This window comes from Gambusia affinis, linkage group LG05 (assembly GCF_019740435.1).
Source record: "Gambusia affinis linkage group LG05, SWU_Gaff_1.0, whole genome shotgun sequence".
NCBI lineage: Eukaryota > Metazoa > Chordata > Actinopteri > Cyprinodontiformes > Poeciliidae > Gambusia > Gambusia affinis.
Window position 1 is genome coordinate 16,308,394 of NC_057872.1, and position 19,270 is coordinate 16,327,663.

At 40.4% G+C, this 19,270-nt stretch overlaps 1 protein-coding gene across 1 annotated transcript in view; it reads left to right on the forward strand.

The window, feature by feature from the left end:
* The window catches only part of galnt1 (UDP-N-acetyl-alpha-D-galactosamine:polypeptide N-acetylgalactosaminyltransferase 1), a 61,403-nt gene that overhangs the window by 35,233 nt on the left and 6,900 nt on the right, over positions 1-19,270 (forward strand). Inside the window, exons 3-13 of the mRNA XM_044117421.1 lie at positions 184-323; positions 412-580; positions 7,486-7,652; positions 8,158-8,285; positions 9,273-9,352; positions 9,707-9,877; positions 12,282-12,399; positions 13,144-13,324; positions 16,756-16,895; positions 17,006-17,104; positions 18,731-18,865. Coding sequence (XP_043973356.1) covers positions 185-323; positions 412-580; positions 7,486-7,652; positions 8,158-8,285; positions 9,273-9,352; positions 9,707-9,877; positions 12,282-12,399; positions 13,144-13,324; positions 16,756-16,895; positions 17,006-17,104; positions 18,731-18,865 — 1,527 coding nt within the window. The 5' untranslated portion in view covers position 184. The remainder of the gene's footprint in view (positions 1-183; positions 324-411; positions 581-7,485; positions 7,653-8,157; positions 8,286-9,272; positions 9,353-9,706; positions 9,878-12,281; positions 12,400-13,143; positions 13,325-16,755; positions 16,896-17,005; positions 17,105-18,730; positions 18,866-19,270) is intronic.

Sequence of the window (19,270 nt, forward strand, 5' to 3'; positions counted from 1 at the left end):
CCATCGCTTTCACAATAAACAACAACCCTGTAAAGGATGTTTGAATCGACTCAGTAATTGTGAGAGATATCAATTTTTTTGCAAGTTAAATTTAAAGAGCAGGCATAAACAGAAAATGTGGCTTACGTAAAATAAATCTTTTTGCCTGCCATGTTTTTTAATTCTTTGTCCTTTTATTTTTAGGATGCGAAGGTTTGCCTACTGTAAGGTGGTTTTAGCCACCTCTCTGGTTTGGGTGATGCTGGACATGTTCATTCTGCTCTACTTCAGCGAGTGCAACAAGTGCGACGACAAAAAAGAGAGAGGACTGCCTGGGAGAGATGGTAAGTGTTCAAATCCACATTTACTCTTTGGCGGTCTGCTTTATATAACAGTATTTCTGAAAGCAATCTGTTTGCGTGCAAATCGTAGACGGCCTGTCCAGACCGCGGGACGGGCCTGGTGAAGGCGGGAAGCCGGTGGTGATCCCTAAAGAGAACCAGGAGAAAATGAAGGAAATGTTTAAGATCAACCAGTTCAACCTCATGGCTTCTGAGATGATCGCGCTCAACCGCTCACTGCCTGATGTTCGTCTGGAGGGGTAAGCTGGCTTTCAGAAACGGGTCACATGTGGTGGTGTTTCACTGGAAGTTGTTATCAGTGCCCAAAGTTACATTGCAAAAACTAAAAGGAACTCACACAAACCACTGAGTCGATTATGAAATGTGATGGGAACCAGGTTAATAAATATTACTATGGTAATAAAGACATGATTTGTCAGGTTTAAAAGTAATGAAACTTGGTAATTGTGTGCTTTCACTGCTCAGTCCTTTTGAACATATTAGAAACAGACTCCAGCAGCACATATGTTGCTCACAATCTGCTCTTAAATTCTTACATTTTGATTCAAGCTGTATTTTTCCAGCCTGTCTGATGTAAGCCGTCAGTAATTATGCATATAAAAAACAAAGACAATGTCAAGCTCTGTGCATTATGGAGCAGTTACTGTAAAATATATCATTTCAAAGCAAAAACCAAGCAGATTAGAGTTTAAATGTTTGACTAACTTCTCGTTTTAACAGATTACTATGATTACCCTTAACTTAACCTTGGGATTGGCTGAAGTTGAAGGTCATTTCCAAATCTGAGACGTATCTTTTGTCTTCCTGTTATCAGCTGTTTAAAGTTTTCTTTAGATTTTAAGTTTGTACATCTCAGTTCTTCCACGTCACATATACTGAAAATAGCTACTTCTTCTTTCACTAACAACTTTTCCAAAGGGCTTTGTCAGCAAATATCTGTTCTGTTCATCTGGTTCATCTGTATGGTACGTTAACTTAGATATTTTGTCGAACACATCGTTGACAGTGATCACATTTAGGTAAAGTATTCCCTCAGTTAAATACTAACTGAGCAAGATATGAGCTTAATATTTTCTAATGTTCTAATAATGGCATCCAAGACATGAGCCGCTTTATCATTTATTTTGTAGCAACTGTTTGACTCGGCAGATGCTGCTGGAGTCTGCGGTACATCTGCTTATGTGAAACAGTTTGACTGAGAGCTGAGCCTCTGCTGAGCAGGTCGCATCAGACAAACAGGAAGCTGTAGCAGCTGATATGATGTCACGTTCACTGTGAAGATCACTGTAAAAAAGAAACAAAAAAAAATAATAAACACCTGGACAGTCACAGATAACCCTGACCTATTAAGACGCACATTGATTCCACATAATTTTGTATTTTACACGCAGTTACATTTTATTTGTCAAGTTTTTTGCATCAGTTCACACTCTTTGGTCTAATATTGTCATTTTGCTGCCTCTTGACTTTATACTGTTAATGGCACCGGGTCGGTTTTAAGCTGTTGTCGTTGGATTAAAACGCCTGAAGCAACAATCAGGTAGAAATTGGAGCGTGCACAAAAATGAAGATATTAAAACCAGATGAGATACCAAGAGAGGGAAGTCTGGACTTGTGTGTTGTTGCTACAAAACATCCCACAGAAGTGCAGCAACACTTTGTCCTCCACAGGTTCCCCAGTGAACTTGAAGGTTTTGTCTGCATGGCTTGAAAGGGAAATGCCTTATTACCAGATGAATGACATAATGATAATTAATTTCCAGGGAAACTAGTATAATACTGAAGTCCATACATATAGTTACATGTGCAAACTTTGCATTAGTTCTTGTTTGCCGTAAGTTAGTCTGTCTTTCGGAAGGGGAGATTCAGCAGAGTAGCAGCCAGAGTCATGAAAGAAATGTCACGCTTGGCTCTGGCAGTCGGATACGACTCGGCTCTCCTTTTCCCTTCAATCTCTTTTTGATTGCGCAGAGGAACATACATAGGTCAGTAATTGGGCTTTGCAGAGTGATATATATATAGAGAGAGAGAGAGACATATATATGACTGTCAGGCAGAGGCATGTGCATACCACAGCAGACAGGAAAGACAGAGGACATTGATCCATGAAATGGGTTTCAGTCTGAGTGAGAGTTGATTACCAGGTGTGTTTCCACTCTCCTTTCCTTTCGTCTATCTACTTTTCCAATTAGGAGATAAGACGGAGTCAATATCAAGAGAAGGAATGTGCACCTAACTGTGTATAAGCATGCATATATTTGTGCTTATTATTTATGTATGTATGTGTGTGTGGGTGTATTTGTGTACCCTTGTGGATCGGCTTGTTTACTGAAAATAAGTGGAAATTAAACCATCGCAATGAAGAAGCTTCACATTAACGCCAGTCAAATGTTAAAATGAGCATTTTACAGAGCCCAGTCCATCTCGATGTCTGGGTGGATCTCCAGTTTAGGAAAAACACTTTCCATGACCACACCTTTTGGAGAACTTTCCCATTTTTTTTCACGCAGCGGCTGATTTCAGTGTCGTTGATTATGCAGCCATGGACGTATTGGGGTTTTTCTGTGTGGAACGGAGAAAGAGGAATCCTTCCTAATTAAAACCAGTTTGCACGCCCATCCCAAATATTCCCACAATCCTCTGGTTTGAGGAACAACACTACCCTGCTTCTCAGCAGCCAATTTTCTGTCACCCTGCCTGTTCGGATGTGCATCACGCCCAGCAAGGATTTGTTGTTTCAAATCCTCAGCATGTTATGTCACCTTTTTGCCGGTTCACAAATAAAACTGTAATAAATGAGTGGGCCTCGTGTGTGAAAGAAACATGCAAACAAAAAACATCTTTATTCGCTGGAGGAAGGCTGAAAGGCCCCAACACTCTCTGTTTTTCCTATGAATCATCTACTACACTCATCAGCCTCTGTCCTATGGAGAATATTAGGGTGCACACACTCACGCGCAGCAACGTCTGAGAATTTTTTGTCTTATTTAACATTCTCCTGAGGCAGCTGCAGAATAAGTACACTCTTGACCTCCTCTCTGTTGCTGTTACATTCCTTCTGTCATAATCAGCAGCACAGGCAGAGGAAGCACTTCAGCGCCCAGGATGATCACAAGGAGGAGGGGGGAGTTATGAAGATGGAGGAAGGGAGATCATATTCCATTTGGCTGTTGAAAGAGCTGAATTTGTCAGTGGATGGAAGTCACTGGGGTGGTATCACTTCTGCCGTCTGCTGATGAATGAGCTGCGTATAGAGATTTGACAAAGTAACATATAGACGGGTGCATATGAGAGAGAAGGCATCGTTCCTCCATTCAGGGATGGAGGATAGAAACGCGCCGATGACCCTTTCAGCTGTGGATGCACAATGTGTCCCAAGTTTATTGTTAGAACAATATCAGTGTGTGCAGTCTTCATATCTCAAACGACTGTCTGAAATGCAATATATGTTGGGTGTTATATTCCAAGTGTCAAGTCTAAGGAGATGACATCGATGCTAAAGGTCATAGAGGCAAATGGTGGCATTAAAAGGAGGTGAGAGGAAAATATGGATTTATTGCAACTGATATCATTATTATAACATTAATGATATTTTCATCACTTGATTTTTCCATATTCTATAGCGGTATTTTCAGCTCTCCCTCCTTCCTCTGCAGGACCCAGCAGTTTGTGTAACCTATTTGATTGTATGATGTCCTAGAAAGGTCAATAAAATGAAAAATCCACAACAGAATTTATGCTAAAACAGAAGGTATGTTAAACTTGCTAGCATAACTTCTGTTTTAGCATGACTTCTGTTTTTCTTTGTTGTTTTTTTTACCCTTCTTGTTTACCATAAGCAATGGTTATCATTGAAGCATTGTCAATGCACTGTGGTTTGGTAAAGTTGCTGGTAAATGGAGATCATTTGAAAACAATGCATCTCTACATCTCGATGTTTGATGAAGAGGATGTGGGGGGAGGGCTGCTAAATTTGACTGAATTCAGCATATCAAGGAAAAGCAAGAATTTCACCTGGGTTTTGTGCCTCCGTCACTGCGCTCCTGTTGCTGAGACAACTGAGACCCGAACTGTGTTTCTCAGATGCCTTTGCTTGTCCTCTGGTAGAACTGAATTTTAATAAACTTCGTGTAATAGAACCACTTTTAAAGATTTTCAAGTACAAGTAGAATCCAGTTCAGCTTTTTTTTTTTAAATATAACGCATGTTATTATATTTAGTTTCTAACTTTTAGAAGAAAAAAATTTGTATAAAACCCAAGTTCAACTTACTAGAAATCCTGTTCAAAATATGTCAATCCCATGTTCTCTGCAAACAACATGCAACATATTTGATCTGAAGCAATGAGGGTTGTTGACAGTCCTGGACTTTTGACCCTTTTCGTCTTCATAAAATATATTCTAATTTCATTCTTCTCTTTCTGTCTTTTAATGGATCCCATCACTACACTGCTGACTTTTTGCAGAGTATTATTGACTGAATTAAAGCACGTTTGCTAGCAGGGTCAGAATAACTGATGGGGCAAAACCTCCAAGCAATGTTCGGATGTTAATATCTAGCAGTCTAATGTTACTGACTCAAAATTTAGAATTAACGTTAAAACTCTTTAAATATTCCCAGAAATGTGGTCGAGTGTGATTAGAAAAATTATTATGCTGAAATTCATTGTTGACATACCATGTCCACTGGAGAGAGGATGTAAAACAGGCAAAGGATTAAAGTGAGGAAGAGGGTCAGCATTATAAACAGTTGATACTAATTAGATGTTTTTGTATTCACCAAGTTTTTTTTTTTTATAAACAAATGAATTCAGACAATGAGGCTTATGCACATTAATGACATCGTTATTTATTGGTGCATGTTGCCTGGTTTGGAGCTACTCTAAACAGCATAGCAACACTTCTGATAAGAACCAATATAAAATCCCAGGGTTAAGGGTAAATATATTTTTTGTTGTCGGTGAAATCCAGTCGCCCCTAGTGTATTTATTAATATTTTTATTTATTTATTTTTTTGATCAAAACAAAAAGTAGGCAGTGCTGTTGCAGGAAGTTAGCCCTCCCTTCAGGAAACACCGAAACAGGAGCAACCAAAGGACCATCACTCAGTTATTTTATGGAGACTTCAGACTAATGTCAGTGTTTGGTTTCAAAACACTGACAATATCTGTAAATAGATATTTCTATAGATATAAGGGTTTTCATTCACTAATTATGAGCAAGAATATTAGATTGAAATAATTCAAATGTACTTTTTGCTGCTATGGCCGAATAATTCAGTCTGCTCCTTGGATCATGCAACTTTTCTCCACAAGATAATTCTTGACTAGCAAATTCTTGATAATGTCAGTGACAGAAGAGTTTACTTTTATCCAAGCGTGACAGCGTGAGGTTAGGTCTGTGGTCTGCAAACTCAACTAACATTTCTTCCCTTCAGTGCACTTATCAGTCAAGATAAGTGCAACTCATCTAGAGCAGCAAATGTAAAGCTTTTTTAAAACGTAAATTTGACAAATAAGTACAACAGGATAATGTGTTATTTTAAAGATCCACCATTTTATTTATGTTTCAAGGTTTTAAAATAAACAAAAACAAAACTTTTGCAACAAGAGGATAGATTTGATCTAGATATCATCTTCTAAGCGATGTTGATTTTTATGGTCAAAGCCATAAAGCACAAGTTCACGACTTTAAGAAAATAGATTTAAGCAAAGTGCTAAAACTTGCATTTGTTTTAAGTTGGAACTTTAGCCCAAGATATTAAGGGCCATTTGTGGCTCCAGAGCCGCAGGTTGAAGACCCCTGGCTTAGGCGGTCAATGCTTGGCCTCAGTTTGGTTTTTTCCATTCAGCAATTATCTGTAAACACAAATCAAAACTGGATGAGACGGGGTAACAATAAACCTTCCTAAAGCACTCGATTCAAATTTATTTAAAATCCAGTTACGATGCATAAGTCAGCTCAAGTTTATTTGTGTAGCACGTTTCAGCAACAAGGCAGTTCAAAGTGCTTTACACCATAGAAACATGCTACAGTAACCAATTATGAAACATTAATAAACATTCTCTCAAAGCCATCATCAAAAATTATCAAGCAAATACCCATCAAATATATTGATCTATATTCCAGTTGATATGAATCAAGGAGAACTCTAAACGCCCTTGATTTAAATGAACTCAATGTTTTGCAGTTTTCTGGAAGTTTGCTCCAGAAAGCCAAACAACAAACTTCAAATTGTGCCAAGACAAGAGGTCAAAAACGAAAAACAGAATTAAGCCTGTTTTGGCTACAGGAAGTGTGTTCTTAACTTTCTAAGTGATTGTTAATTAGGTATGTGTTAGGGTATGTGTACATGTTTGACCCTCTATATTAAAATCAAACCCTGTGTGAGAGACAATATTCAAATAAATTCAGACATGTAAATAGCCTGTGGTTGTGCAGCGCTTTATCAAGTCTGGAGGATTCACTGAATATAGCACCATTAACGTAGCACACTGATGGTGCTAAGCTATATATTAGCCACAGCTACTAAAATGTATTAATCATCTTTGTAGTGTACGGTAATCATTCCACTTTGCTATTAATATTCTGCTAATAAGGACTTTCGTCCTCATGATAGGTGGATGTAACCTTCGGACTGAAACTTTCCCAGATTAGTTTTTTCCCTCAGTTTGATCTGTTTCTTGTTCTCTCGTAAGTATTTCATTATTTTCTCTCTCATAGAAGGAGAACTGTGAGCTTCACTCTGCGATGATAATGACTTGAGATCTAATTAGGAACATTAATCAACTTCCATCCTGCAGACTTGCAATCTGTCCTGCATCGCTTTCTGGTGTTTGGAAATATCTGTTTAGCTTCTACCTCATTATTCATCTCTAGTTTTCGTTGATAGGAATAAACTTTCAACAGGGTCAGGACCTGATGACGCTCTGATTGGTTTAATGATGTCTTCATACGAGTTAGCTGATCTGTGGTGCAGACCATCTTTCATTTCTGCTCTCGTAGAAGTAAACAGAGGCTGGATTGTTGAAGTTCTCCTGACCAGTTTTTCTGTTCAAATCTCTGAAGTACCTGATAATTATTGCCGCAGTAAAAACAGTTTAGTTGATTTACAAATTCTCTCCTGTTTAATTCACCCTTCAAAGGTGCAAGAACAAGCTATACCCTGATAATCTTCCTCGCACCAGCGTGGTGATCGTATTTCACAATGAGGCTTGGAGTACACTGCTGCGAACCGTCCACTCGGTTATTGATCGGTCTCCACACACACTGCTGGAGGAGATTGTCCTGGTGGACGATGCCAGCGAGAGAGGTAAACTCACACACACACTGCAGATAATTCCTACAGTGTCTCCTGTTTCAGGCTTAGCCTGTTTTTATTTAGCATTACTGTAAATGTTTTTTGTAGTGTGTGTTGGTGCAACTAGTCAACATTTACATGTCTGCGTAGGACTGTGTGTGCCAACCCTCACTGGGCCATGCTGGTAATCCCTGTTTGGGGGAGATTAGGTCTTTAATTTGCCAGCCGCAGGGATTACACTGTTATAACCCACCATTCCCCCCCCAACCCCAGCTGCAACCATAGCAACGATGCACCTTCTGAGACCTCGAGTTGGATGTTGTGGAACAAGGGGGGAGTGTTTGTGCAGGTAGAAGGGATGCAGACATCCATGCCAAGGCACACACACCGGCAGCACATGACATAATCACATAGTTTCCTTTGATCTCTGGTGCCACAAAGAGCTCAGCTTGTAATCCAAATGCTTAGGAGTTTGTTTTATGTTTGCATATTTCTGTATTCGGTGTGTTTGTGTTAGATTTCCTGAAACGGCCGCTGGAGCAGTATGTCAGAAAGTTAGAAGTGCCTGTCAGAGTGGTGAGGATGGAGCAGCGGTCCGGACTCATCCGCGCTCGCCTCAAAGGAGCTTCCATCTCTACCGGCCAGGTGTGTGTGCACGTCTGGTCACCTGTTGCTCCATGTTGTGTCATGCTGTAACTACAAACTTCCACGTGATTTATTGCGGGTTTTATATGATTGACCAACACGTTGCAGTGTGTTAATTAGGAAGGAAAAAGCATACAACATTTTTTACATTTTTGACAAGTAAAATGTGAAGCCATGCATTTTTATTTTATTCAAAAACTGTTCTGTTACAACATCAAAGGTCTCTTAGGAAACAAACTACTTGACGAAGAGCAAAAAGCACAGAAGACACATCAGGGAGAAAGTTTTGGAGACTTTTAATCCAGAGATAAGTTATAAAAAGCACCGTTTTATCTTTTCAACTTGAAGCATAGCAGGACATAATTATCAACTAAAATTGACAGGCCTAGTAAGCGATACTTTTATCTCTGAAGTGGCACAGAGGACTATGGTAACTCTGGAGAATGTGCAGAGATCCACAGCTCAGGTGGGACAGAATGTTTACTCCACAAATCTGATCTTTTTGTTTGAGTGACAAGAAACAAAGATTATTGATGAAGAAACCCCATAAGAACAGCTAGTAGAGGTTGGGGCAGATGTTCCTCTTTTAGTAAGACAATGAACATAAACACAGACCCTGATGTACAGTGAAATTATCTAAATCATAGCACTGGAATGGTCCAGTCAAAGTACAAATGGTGGTTCTGTAATGGTGGTTCTCAGAGGGGCTGAATACAAAAGCAACATCACTTTTGGGATTTATCTTACCGGTACAAAATTTTAAAAACCACTTATCATTTTACTTTTACTTCCCAATTTGGTGCACCTATCAACCCCACGTGGATACACATAACAGGCAGTTGAAATGAATCCTTTGTGGCTTTAGCATGACAAAACATGGCAAAGTTTAAGAACAATGTCTGTTTTTTCAAGATGGTGTATATGATTTTAGTTTTCCTGTGACCTGCATCTGATGACTGTCTCATGTTTTTTCTGCTGGGTTGCCAGGTCATCACCTTCCTGGATGCTCATTGTGAGTGCACCACAGGGTGGCTAGAGCCTCTGCTGGCCCGCATCAAGCAGGACAAGTAAGGCCAAATTACAACAGACGCATGGACACTGGCACCGAGTGTTATAAAGAATCTGTAAGCTGCTGCTGCTGAGCCTGCAGGGGGCTTGTCCTTGTGTTTAGTTCACCGTTGTCTGCAGTTTTAAACCCTTGTTTACGGCTTGCCATGAACTCACAAACATCTACAGACATCTAACGTTTACTTAGCATTTAGAAATCCCGTTATCCGAGTTTAGTTTTGCTTGCATTTGGTTCAGTAGTTGAAAAGCAAATAGTAGCATTTTGCATCTATTTGCCAGCTGTGCTCCGTTCTCTCTGTGTGTGTCGTGTGTTTGAACGTCGACCTGTTTTGTTTGTCTGATTGCTCCTCCAGGAAAACAGTTGTGTGCCCCATCATCGACGTCATCAGCGACGATACGTTCGAGTACATGGCGGGGTCCGACATGACATACGGAGGCTTCAACTGGAAGCTCAACTTCCGCTGGTACCCCGTTCCCCAGAGGGAGATGGACCGCCGCAAAGGAGACCGCACGCTACCTGTCAGGTGTGGGAGCCGTACACGCCGCAGCTCCTCCAGTAGATTTTCACTACTGGAAATCAGGCTGTTTGTTGTGCTTCTGTGCAGCTGAGTCTGACCCCTCTGCTGAATCGTGTGTGAAAAGATTTTCCCTAAGAGACCAAATAAAATAGTCAGACACTTTGAATCCTTCTCGCGCTCCATTCATCAGCTATTTGGAGTAACACACCCTATAAGCTTTAATGTTGCTGATAGGCATTCACAGTTGTGTGAAGCAGTTGTATGTAACAAATCAATTGGACATGCTTAATCATGAGATGCTTTCAGGGCAGCAGCGCTGAATGAACGCGCTGAACTTTGTTTTGCAGCTGAACTCTGTGTCGCTTCATTATTCCTGTTGCTTTGCCTCTCACGCTTTAGACCTTGAAGCAGAAATCAAGAGTTTATTTCTTGCTGTCTGTCATCTGCGCTTCCTGCTCTTGTTTCTAAGCTTGCTCGACGCCACTTTTCAAGGTCACTCAGATAATATATCTTATGTAACTTGCAGTGCCCTTGTTTTTGCTTGTTTTCCACCGTTCTGCTTAGCAGAATTTTCCTAAGGGTGTATTGTAAGTGGCCTAAAATGCAGAAAAATGGGTCGCGGTGTCAGGGCAGAGAAGATTATTTCACATTAGGAGACGAACCCCATTCTGTCACACAGCAGTGAGGCTTTGATACTTTAAACTGTTTAGTTGGTTTTTTTATCATTAAAGTGAGACAACACTAACCAAAGAAATACCACTGATGAAACTGTGAAATGCCTCACTTTGATTATGAAAAAGGTTTATGGCTTCTATATGATCCCATAACATTGAAAAGTTACTAAACAAACAGTTAAACTATGAATTTCTGAGGTTTTGTGACTATTTTTTTAAGCATCACATTCTTGTCTGTAATCTGTTCAACTTCCAGTAAATTCTTAAAATGTAACATTGTCACAGACTCCCACACCACTAAAGGAACAATTATCCACAAATAGAAAAACCATGGAACAGTGAACCTTCCCAGGAGAGTCCGATTCATCCAGAAGATCACAAAAAGACCCAGAACATCTAAAGTACCGTAGTTTGCGTCTGCTCAGATAAGCTCAGGTCTCACGATGCAGCTGGAAGATGGCATCATGAATGGCATCAGTGGCAACACAAATGGCGTCAGTGGGAAACTTTCTTGTTGAAAAACTAGCAAGTTGTTGACCAGTGGCTTTAGAATATTGACCTTTTACTGTTGAGTAGTTTCTGTAAACCCGATCACTAATGGATGCGGGATTACCGACACCTTTCGACCACAAAAGTAAAAATATGTTTGTTTCTGCGGCCTAGTTAAAGCCTTGTCATAAATCAGAAGTAAAGCAATTCTGCAAGAAGAAGGGTGGTATTTCTAAACCAGTAATGATGCAGAATGTGTTCCTTAAAACCTGAATGGATCTTCTTTCTGGTAGCTAATCCACAGAAAATTGTAGCCTTTGTTTTTGCTGCTGCAGTGTGACGAGCGTCATCAAAGTCTAAATCTCAGCAACTAAAGTCACAATTGTTTACAGCAGCAGGAAAAAGAAAACTGACTTTGAGGTTTTTTAATAGAGGAAATGTTAGTATCATGCTGCTGTGACTCCTCCAGACAAGAATAATAATCTATTTCAGTTCACACTGCAAAGCCTGTCTGTGTCTGGGGTTTCTGTGGTCGTTTTATGCTGCCAGCATTTGTGGACATCAGTGTTTTGATAACCAGAGGGCTGTAAAAGCCGCTTTTATGAACGTGACAGACTCTGTTTGGATAAACAGCTTTATTCAGGATCAGAGCTCCCCTTTAATTTAGTGCCTGTTGTTTGTTTTACTGTTGTGTGTTTGAATCTCTCTGATTTAATTTTGCACTGAAGAGTTTGCAGAACTTTGTGTTATTTGTTGAATGGAAGCCCTTCAATAAACTGTCTTCACCTCTTTACACTCCCACAGTTGCTCTTTTAACATTAAAATCTTCTTTAATTTTTTTCTTTACCAGCTTTTTTTTTTTTTTTCCAGCCATTTCGTTGGGGTTCATTTCTGTGGGATGTATTGTTTTTTCTTTTTGTTTAGTTTTTTTCAACTGAGTTTAGGATGTTAACTGAAAGAAGAAAGCAGGCCTCTTCTGTGGAAAAAAAAATGAAGCTATTGTGTTACGGGGTTGCGAAGGGGAAGAGAACTGAGGCCATTAAACATTGACACAGCCATCACAACACCAGAGGCCGCAGCAGAAGAAAGAAGACAAATGGAAAATAACAGGAAGACAGTAAAGAGCAGGGGCTGAAATATAAAGCTCTGATGGGATCTGTAGATACTGAGTGACCTTTAGAAAACAGGCTGGTGGGGAATGAAGTGACACGAACCAGCCTCACTCTTTAATTTATTCCTCTCTCCAGGACTCCCACCATGGCCGGCGGCTTGTTCTCCATAGACAGGGATTATTTTCAGGAGATCGGCACGTATGACGCAGGCATGGACATCTGGGGCGGAGAAAACCTGGAAATCTCTTTCAGAGTGAGCGAACGCAGCCAAGTAGCATGACTCCCGTTTTTCAGTGTTCTGGCACGACGTCTGGACGGTCCACGGTGTCGTCCTGACTGGACCTCAGACTCAGCTAGAGCCCAGACGGCTGAGACTCCCAACGTTTCAACAGTCGGCACATGTAGCTCAGGGCTGAAACGATTCATCAGATTACTGACATAATTGTCAACTAATTTGGTAATCGATTAATCGCTAACTGGAGTGTCAGGCTGAAAAAATACCATTTAGTGAAAAAGGAAACATATTCTGAGCAGTAATTAAGCCTAAACTGTACAAAGACGTACAGTACAGACCAAAAGTTTGGACACACTTTCTCATTGAATCCAATGAGAAGGTGTGTCCAAACTTTTGGTCTGTACTGTATATACATTTTGCACTTAAGATAAAAAGATATTTCTATGTAAATATGTTTTTATCTATACACAGTTCAAATGTTGCATTAATGTTAGGCAAAAAAAAATGTATTTTCGTTTGTAGAAAATGAATAAATTTTTTTAATTAATTACATCTTTTAATGTATTCATAATATTGTATATTGTGGATTTTTAATGGTTAATACCTGTGGAATGTGCCATGTCTTTTTTTTTTTTTTCTTTCTTTCTTTTTTTTTATTCAATTAATCATCAGAACAATCAACAGATTAGTTGATTCTTAAAATAACCGTAACTTGAAGCCTGAACGTGGCCTTACAGCGTTTTGCAAACCTTTCCCTCACAGATCTGGCAGTGTGGAGGGACTCTGGAGATCGTCACATGCTCTCACGTGGGCCACGTGTTCAGAAAGGCAACGCCCTACACGTTCCCCGGAGGAACGGGCCAGATCATCAACAAGAACAACCGCCGCCTGGCAGAGGTCTGGATGGATGAGTTCAAGAACTTCTTCTACATCATTTCTCCTGGTGAGTCATGCTTTGCGTGTGTCTCTGTGTTCATTAAGATATGCACGCGGGAACCGGTGTGTGGAGGTTAATCTCTGTGGCAGGTGCGATCAATCCATTAACCCGGTGACGGTGTGATACTGCGGCGGTTGGTGGGGCGGGGAGGGTGGGCGAGCAGCGCAAGATGTGTGGCGGCAAGTAATTTCATGCTACAGAGGATCTATTTACCTGAACACACACACACAGAAAATGGGGAGGCAGCCCAAAAGTAAAATGGCAGAAAACTATGTTTTGTCATTTTTTTTTTTGGGGGGGGGAGGGGTGGTTATGACAAAAAAAAATATGGTTCTAGTATACTACTGGTCCTGTAATGGTACAATATGTTGTGGCCAATATGACCTGATCAAATGTTTTTCTCTCTGATTCTGATTTGAGTCGTTTAAAATGAAATATTTATCTCATTAGTCTCAGTCAGAAACCTGTACAGAAGTTATTAAAATCCAAACAGCCTTGAAGTCCTTCAGCATCTGTCGTCTTCTCTGTGGCTCCAACACCAGAAGCGTTAGCTGAGTAAACTTGCTGCCATGTTTGTGTATTCCTTGCTGGGTTTTTATGATCTTTGATTTTACAGCTTGGGATATGTTTGGCCAAAAAAAAAAAAAAAAACCTTTGGAGAAATTAATATTTTCACATTTAATTCCCAATCCTAACAGCTAACAGCTTTATCGAGCCGTACATGAATCTGTTTTTCCTTCCATTATTCCTTCCTGTCCGAGATTCTTATTACATTCTTATGTAGTCGTCCAGAACTCCTTCACATACTTTACAAATGTTGTTAAAAGTGGATTGAGGCCTGAGAAAGTACGAGAATAAAAAAATGACTGCAAGTGTGAAATTTTGATATGAAAAAATGCGAACTCTGACCTTGAGAAATAGAGGAACTGTTAGGTTTGTTATTGTTTTCAATTTCTGTTTTAAAATGGTTTCAATCCACATTGAGGTTGGCAAAACAACTTGTTGTTCTCTGTTGGAACAAGCAGTTCCAGCAGCAGTGCTGGGTGGACATGACACAGATCCAAAAGCAGAAGGATCAGTACAGATACTGGGAGCTAAATGTGGTCAGAAATGCGTGATTAGGACCTTAAGCTGATCCTTCTGCTCAGACGCAGTCACTAATACTACCCAGATAATAAATTCAAAATATTCAACCAAGAGATTATGTAGTCAGTTCCTTAGCGACAGGCTGTGAAGATATTTAATATTTCCCTAATGACTTACAAATTCTTTTTTGTGTTATAGGTTGTTCTTATGGAAAAGTACATATTTTAGAAGAATGATAATAATACAATATTGTTGGCAGTATTGTACTGCTTACCCACCTCTACTTAAGAGGCTCTTAGATATATTTCAGTTTGTGTTTTAAGGAGATGTTTTCAGGGTTTTATGTCTAAAAAATTCCGGTTAATGCAAAGGAAGAACATTACATCACCGCCGTTGGCTCAAACCTTTGAACCGGCCCAGCAGGGTGGTAACTCTCCAGGTTTTAGCTCTGATCTACGCGATGCCATCTGTGGTAAGCCAGCCTCCTCTTTAAAATAAGAACTAGCGACACACGTGTGTGTTTGATTGCTTTTTGACATGTTTGTTAAATGCACTCGGTTCAAAACTTACCAAACACACACACGTCCAAACACACATATGCAAAACAGAAACAAAAACATTTCCTCTTCCTGATTGGCACGGTGGCTGGGAAACAAACCCGAGGTTGAATTTCCAGCGTCAGCTGGCATGGAATGCTGCCGGGAACCACAGGAAGCTGTTCCCCGCGGTCAGCCGACAGTTTTACAGTCGGCAGTGAAAAGGCTCATTGGACTGTTAATATTTTATTACTGATTATTAATGTATCAGTATTTTAACAAGCCAGACAGGAGGGAAATGTGGAAGAGAGGAGCTGAAGTTAAGACAGTCCTGATATCCCGAGGGACGGACGGGAGTTACGGCTCCTCCAGCCGTCTGTCTGTCTGTCTGTCTGTCTGTCTGCATCAGGCTGATGGACAGACCTGCAGGAAGGAACGCAGCCAATCACTTCAAGGGAATCGCATTCTCACCACGTCGTTCTGATATTTGCATAGTTTCATCATGGCATGATTTCTGAACTGCTTGCACTCACCTTAGTGGAAAGCAGACATTTGCCAAAAGATTAGTGCTCAGAAAACTTAATAAAGAACGCCTTCCTCTGTCATTTTGAGGCAGTACGAGGTGCTCTAGATAAACTGCTTTTTATTACATCTCTGCTTTTACGCTCTCTGCTAACGCACCTCTGTACTTCTTTTTGTATTGCTCATGTTTTCTTGCACAAACATGGCAGGTCTGTCAGACTAATCCATGCCGTCATGGAAACATGGAACAGAATAAAGACAGAAAACTCTGACCTCATGGATTACACGTCGCCAGAGGCTCCAGGACTCCCGTCAGTCTCGCTTGTCCAAATAAAGTCACGAAAAACAGAAACGCTGAAAACCGGGTGTTTGAATGTTGTTGCTTTCAACATGACATTAAACATAAAAAGTATGGTAATCAGGTTTCTCATTATTTTTATTACTTACTTTCTTGCTTAAACACACAGGACTTTTGCTGAATGCCTGTTACTGGTTAAAACACAGTGACTTATAAACATATTCACATTTGTCACAGCCACAAACCTACTTGAGTTTCATTGGGTTTTTATGTGACAACACAACATTGTGCATAAACGTGACATGAAGGGAAGAAAAGAAATATCTGGGTTAAAAAAAATTAAGACGGTGAAATCGACAAAGTGCATCATGCATTTTTAATCTGCTGACTAGTTCAGTTCTTTTCAACCCTGCTTTTTCTGCAAGTATTCAGGAGAAGGTTTCTACCAGGTTTGCACATCTGGAATCAGAGGTTTTTGTCATTTCTTTATGCCTAATCGCACAAACTCAGTCAGATTTAATGGGGAGCATCGTTGAATACTAATTAAAAGCTTTTCTTTGGATTCTCAACTGGATTTAGGTCTGGGCTTTGACTGGACCACTACGTAACACATGAATGTGATTTGATATGAACCATTTCATTGGAGCTTCAGGTGTATATTTTTGACCATTGTCCAGTCTTAAGTGTTTTGCAGCTTTTCCTCCAGTATAGCTCTGTATTTAGCCACATCCATCTTCAGCTATGTGGTGCATGATGCTGCCACCACCGTGTTCCACTGTGGGGATTGTGTGCTCAGTCTGTCATGTTAGTTAGCATAACTCATGACTGTATTTTAACAGTCTGATGTGCCTGGATGACAAGATTTATTAGGAACGCATCGTGTGTTTTTGTTAAAGAAGCAAAACTTTTCATGCAAAGTAACATTTCAGCAGTCATGATCGCCTTCAGGCAGTTTTCCACGTTAATGCATGAGGTGTCTGTGTTTGCGTCTCCAGGTGTGACCAAGGTGGACTACGGTGACATCTCAGCTCGCTCCGCTCTGAGACAAAAGCTCCAGTGTAAACCCTTCAGCTGGTATTTGGAGAACGTCTACCCTGACTCCCAGATCCCCCGGCACTATTACTCGCTGGGAGAGGTACGCTCACCGACGTACACACTCACACACACACGCACACGCAGACTGCGCCACTGTCCACACTGCTTTAGTAAGCGATCCTCACTTTGATCTGTGTGGGTTTACCTCAGATCCGTAACGTGGAGACCAACCAGTGCCTGGACAACATGGCCCGCAAGGAAAATGAGAAGGTTGGCATTTTCAACTGCCACGGCATGGGAGGCAACCAGGTGAGTAAGCAGTTCCTGCTGCAGTAAAAAAAAAAACAAACAAAAAAACTAAATGTCCTGAAAATAAATGTGTACAAAGTTTAATGTGGAAACCAGAAACATTTTTCAGCAATTATTAACAACATAATTACCAGGCTGAAGATCTTGCAGCTGTAATTGTGGTGAAGGGTGGTTCTGTTGAACACTGACTCCGTGTTCTTTCGCTTCCTCTTCATGACAATGAACTTTGTGTTTGTCTGTGAGATCCAGTTGAAACCAGAAGTTTACATGCCACCAAAGGGAAGATACAAACATAATTTTTTTTTCTCACTGTCTGACGTTAAATCAGACAAAACTTCTGTTGTTGTAGGTTAGTTAGAATCGTTTAAATAATCTCTTTTTGCTAAATGTCACAATAATTGGAGAATTTGTCCGTGATTTGTCTTTTAGTGTCTTAAAAATCAGAAGTTTACATATAGAATAATGACTGTCCCGTTAAACAATGAGGGAAAGCCTAGATGATGATGCCATGTCTTTGGAAACTTCTGATTGGTTAACTGAAACATTGGAGGCACATCAGTTTATGTATTTAATAGCTGTATGTTGTACACATACTACTTCCTTGTGTAACATCGTAGAAAAGTCGGAACAATCAGCCAAGATATCAGAAAGAGAATTGTGGAGCTTCACAAGTCCAGTTCAGCCCCTTAAAGGTAGTTTAAGGTGCTGCGTTAACCTTTCCAAAGAATCTTACAGTGCGTAGCTATAAACATAAGAGGGAACGTCCAACCATCATTCAATTTAGGAAGAGATAGGTTCTGTGTCCCAGAGATTAACGTGTTTTGGTCCAAAATGTACAAATCAATCCTAGAAGAAAAGCCAAAGACGCTGCTGGAACTGGTGAGGCAGTGTCTTCATCCACAGTGAAACATGTCCTGTACCGACAGGGACTGAGAGGGAATTCGAGGCAGAAGCCATTACACCAAAAGTAACATAAAAAGATAGATTGCAGTTTGCAAATGCTGGCAGGAACAAAGACTTTCATCTTTGGAGAAGGTCTTTGGGATCTCATGTCTCGGGAGGGTCTGATGCAAAGCCTGGAAACGTCATCCCATCTGTGAGGTAAGGCGGTGCCCGTATCATGCTGTGGGGCTGTTTTTCAACAGGACGAACTGGTGCCTTTTATAAAATAGACGGCATAATGAGGAAAGAACATTATTTATAAACATTGAAGCAACATCAGGCGGGACGTCAAAGCTTGGGGTCTTTCAAATGCAAAGCAGACTGATGCTATTACTGGTTGTTGACGTGAACAAGTTCGACAGATATGAAGGCTTTTGCGAGGCTTTATTGGTGACTAAAAGTGTCACACCAGCGTGTTTTATAGAGCAGTACTTTGAGTTATTCCACTGTTCTTCCGTCACCTGAAATAACTCCTGGAAGGTCCAGGACTGAGTCCGATCTGCCTGAAGCTTCTTCGGGACGATCTGAACCGAGAGGGAGCGAAACATCAGTGAGGCTAAAGCTAAAATCAGACCGATGCTAGCAAGATGTCACAGTAACCCTGATGCTTCCCGTTAACATTTAACCCTATGAGCTTAAAATAAAATGCTCCGTAAAACACCGGTGTGTTTGTGTGACCTGCAGGTTTTCTCCTACACAGCCAACAAGGAGATCCGGACAGATGACTTGTGTTTAGACGTCTCCAAGCTGAACGGACCCGTCATGATGCTCAAGTGTCATCACCTTAAAGGCAACCAGCTGTGGGAATACGATCCTGTGGTGAGCGGGGAGAGATTTCTGACACGTTGCTCAACTTGACTGAGAGGCTGGAATCTAGATGCTGTGCAACATTCAGATTAAGATTTATGCACTGAATTGTGTGGATTCACGTTTTTGATTAATGAAAACAATCAATCTACAGTTGCTAGATCTTATAGATTGATTAGCGATTAAATGTTTTCTTAAAAACCTGAGCGTTTCCTTGTATCAAATGAGTCGATCGTCTTAATACGCTGAATTGAAGAAAGAAAAAAACCAGAATGAAATTTTAACATTTTGTCAGCTGTATTAAATACTGACTGAATGAATAGAAACCGTGTTTTTTTTCCATCAAGGGAAAAAACACAAAGCGAAAGAAGCGCTTATTTGCAACTTTTAAGCAAAAATAATGCTGAACTGAAATAA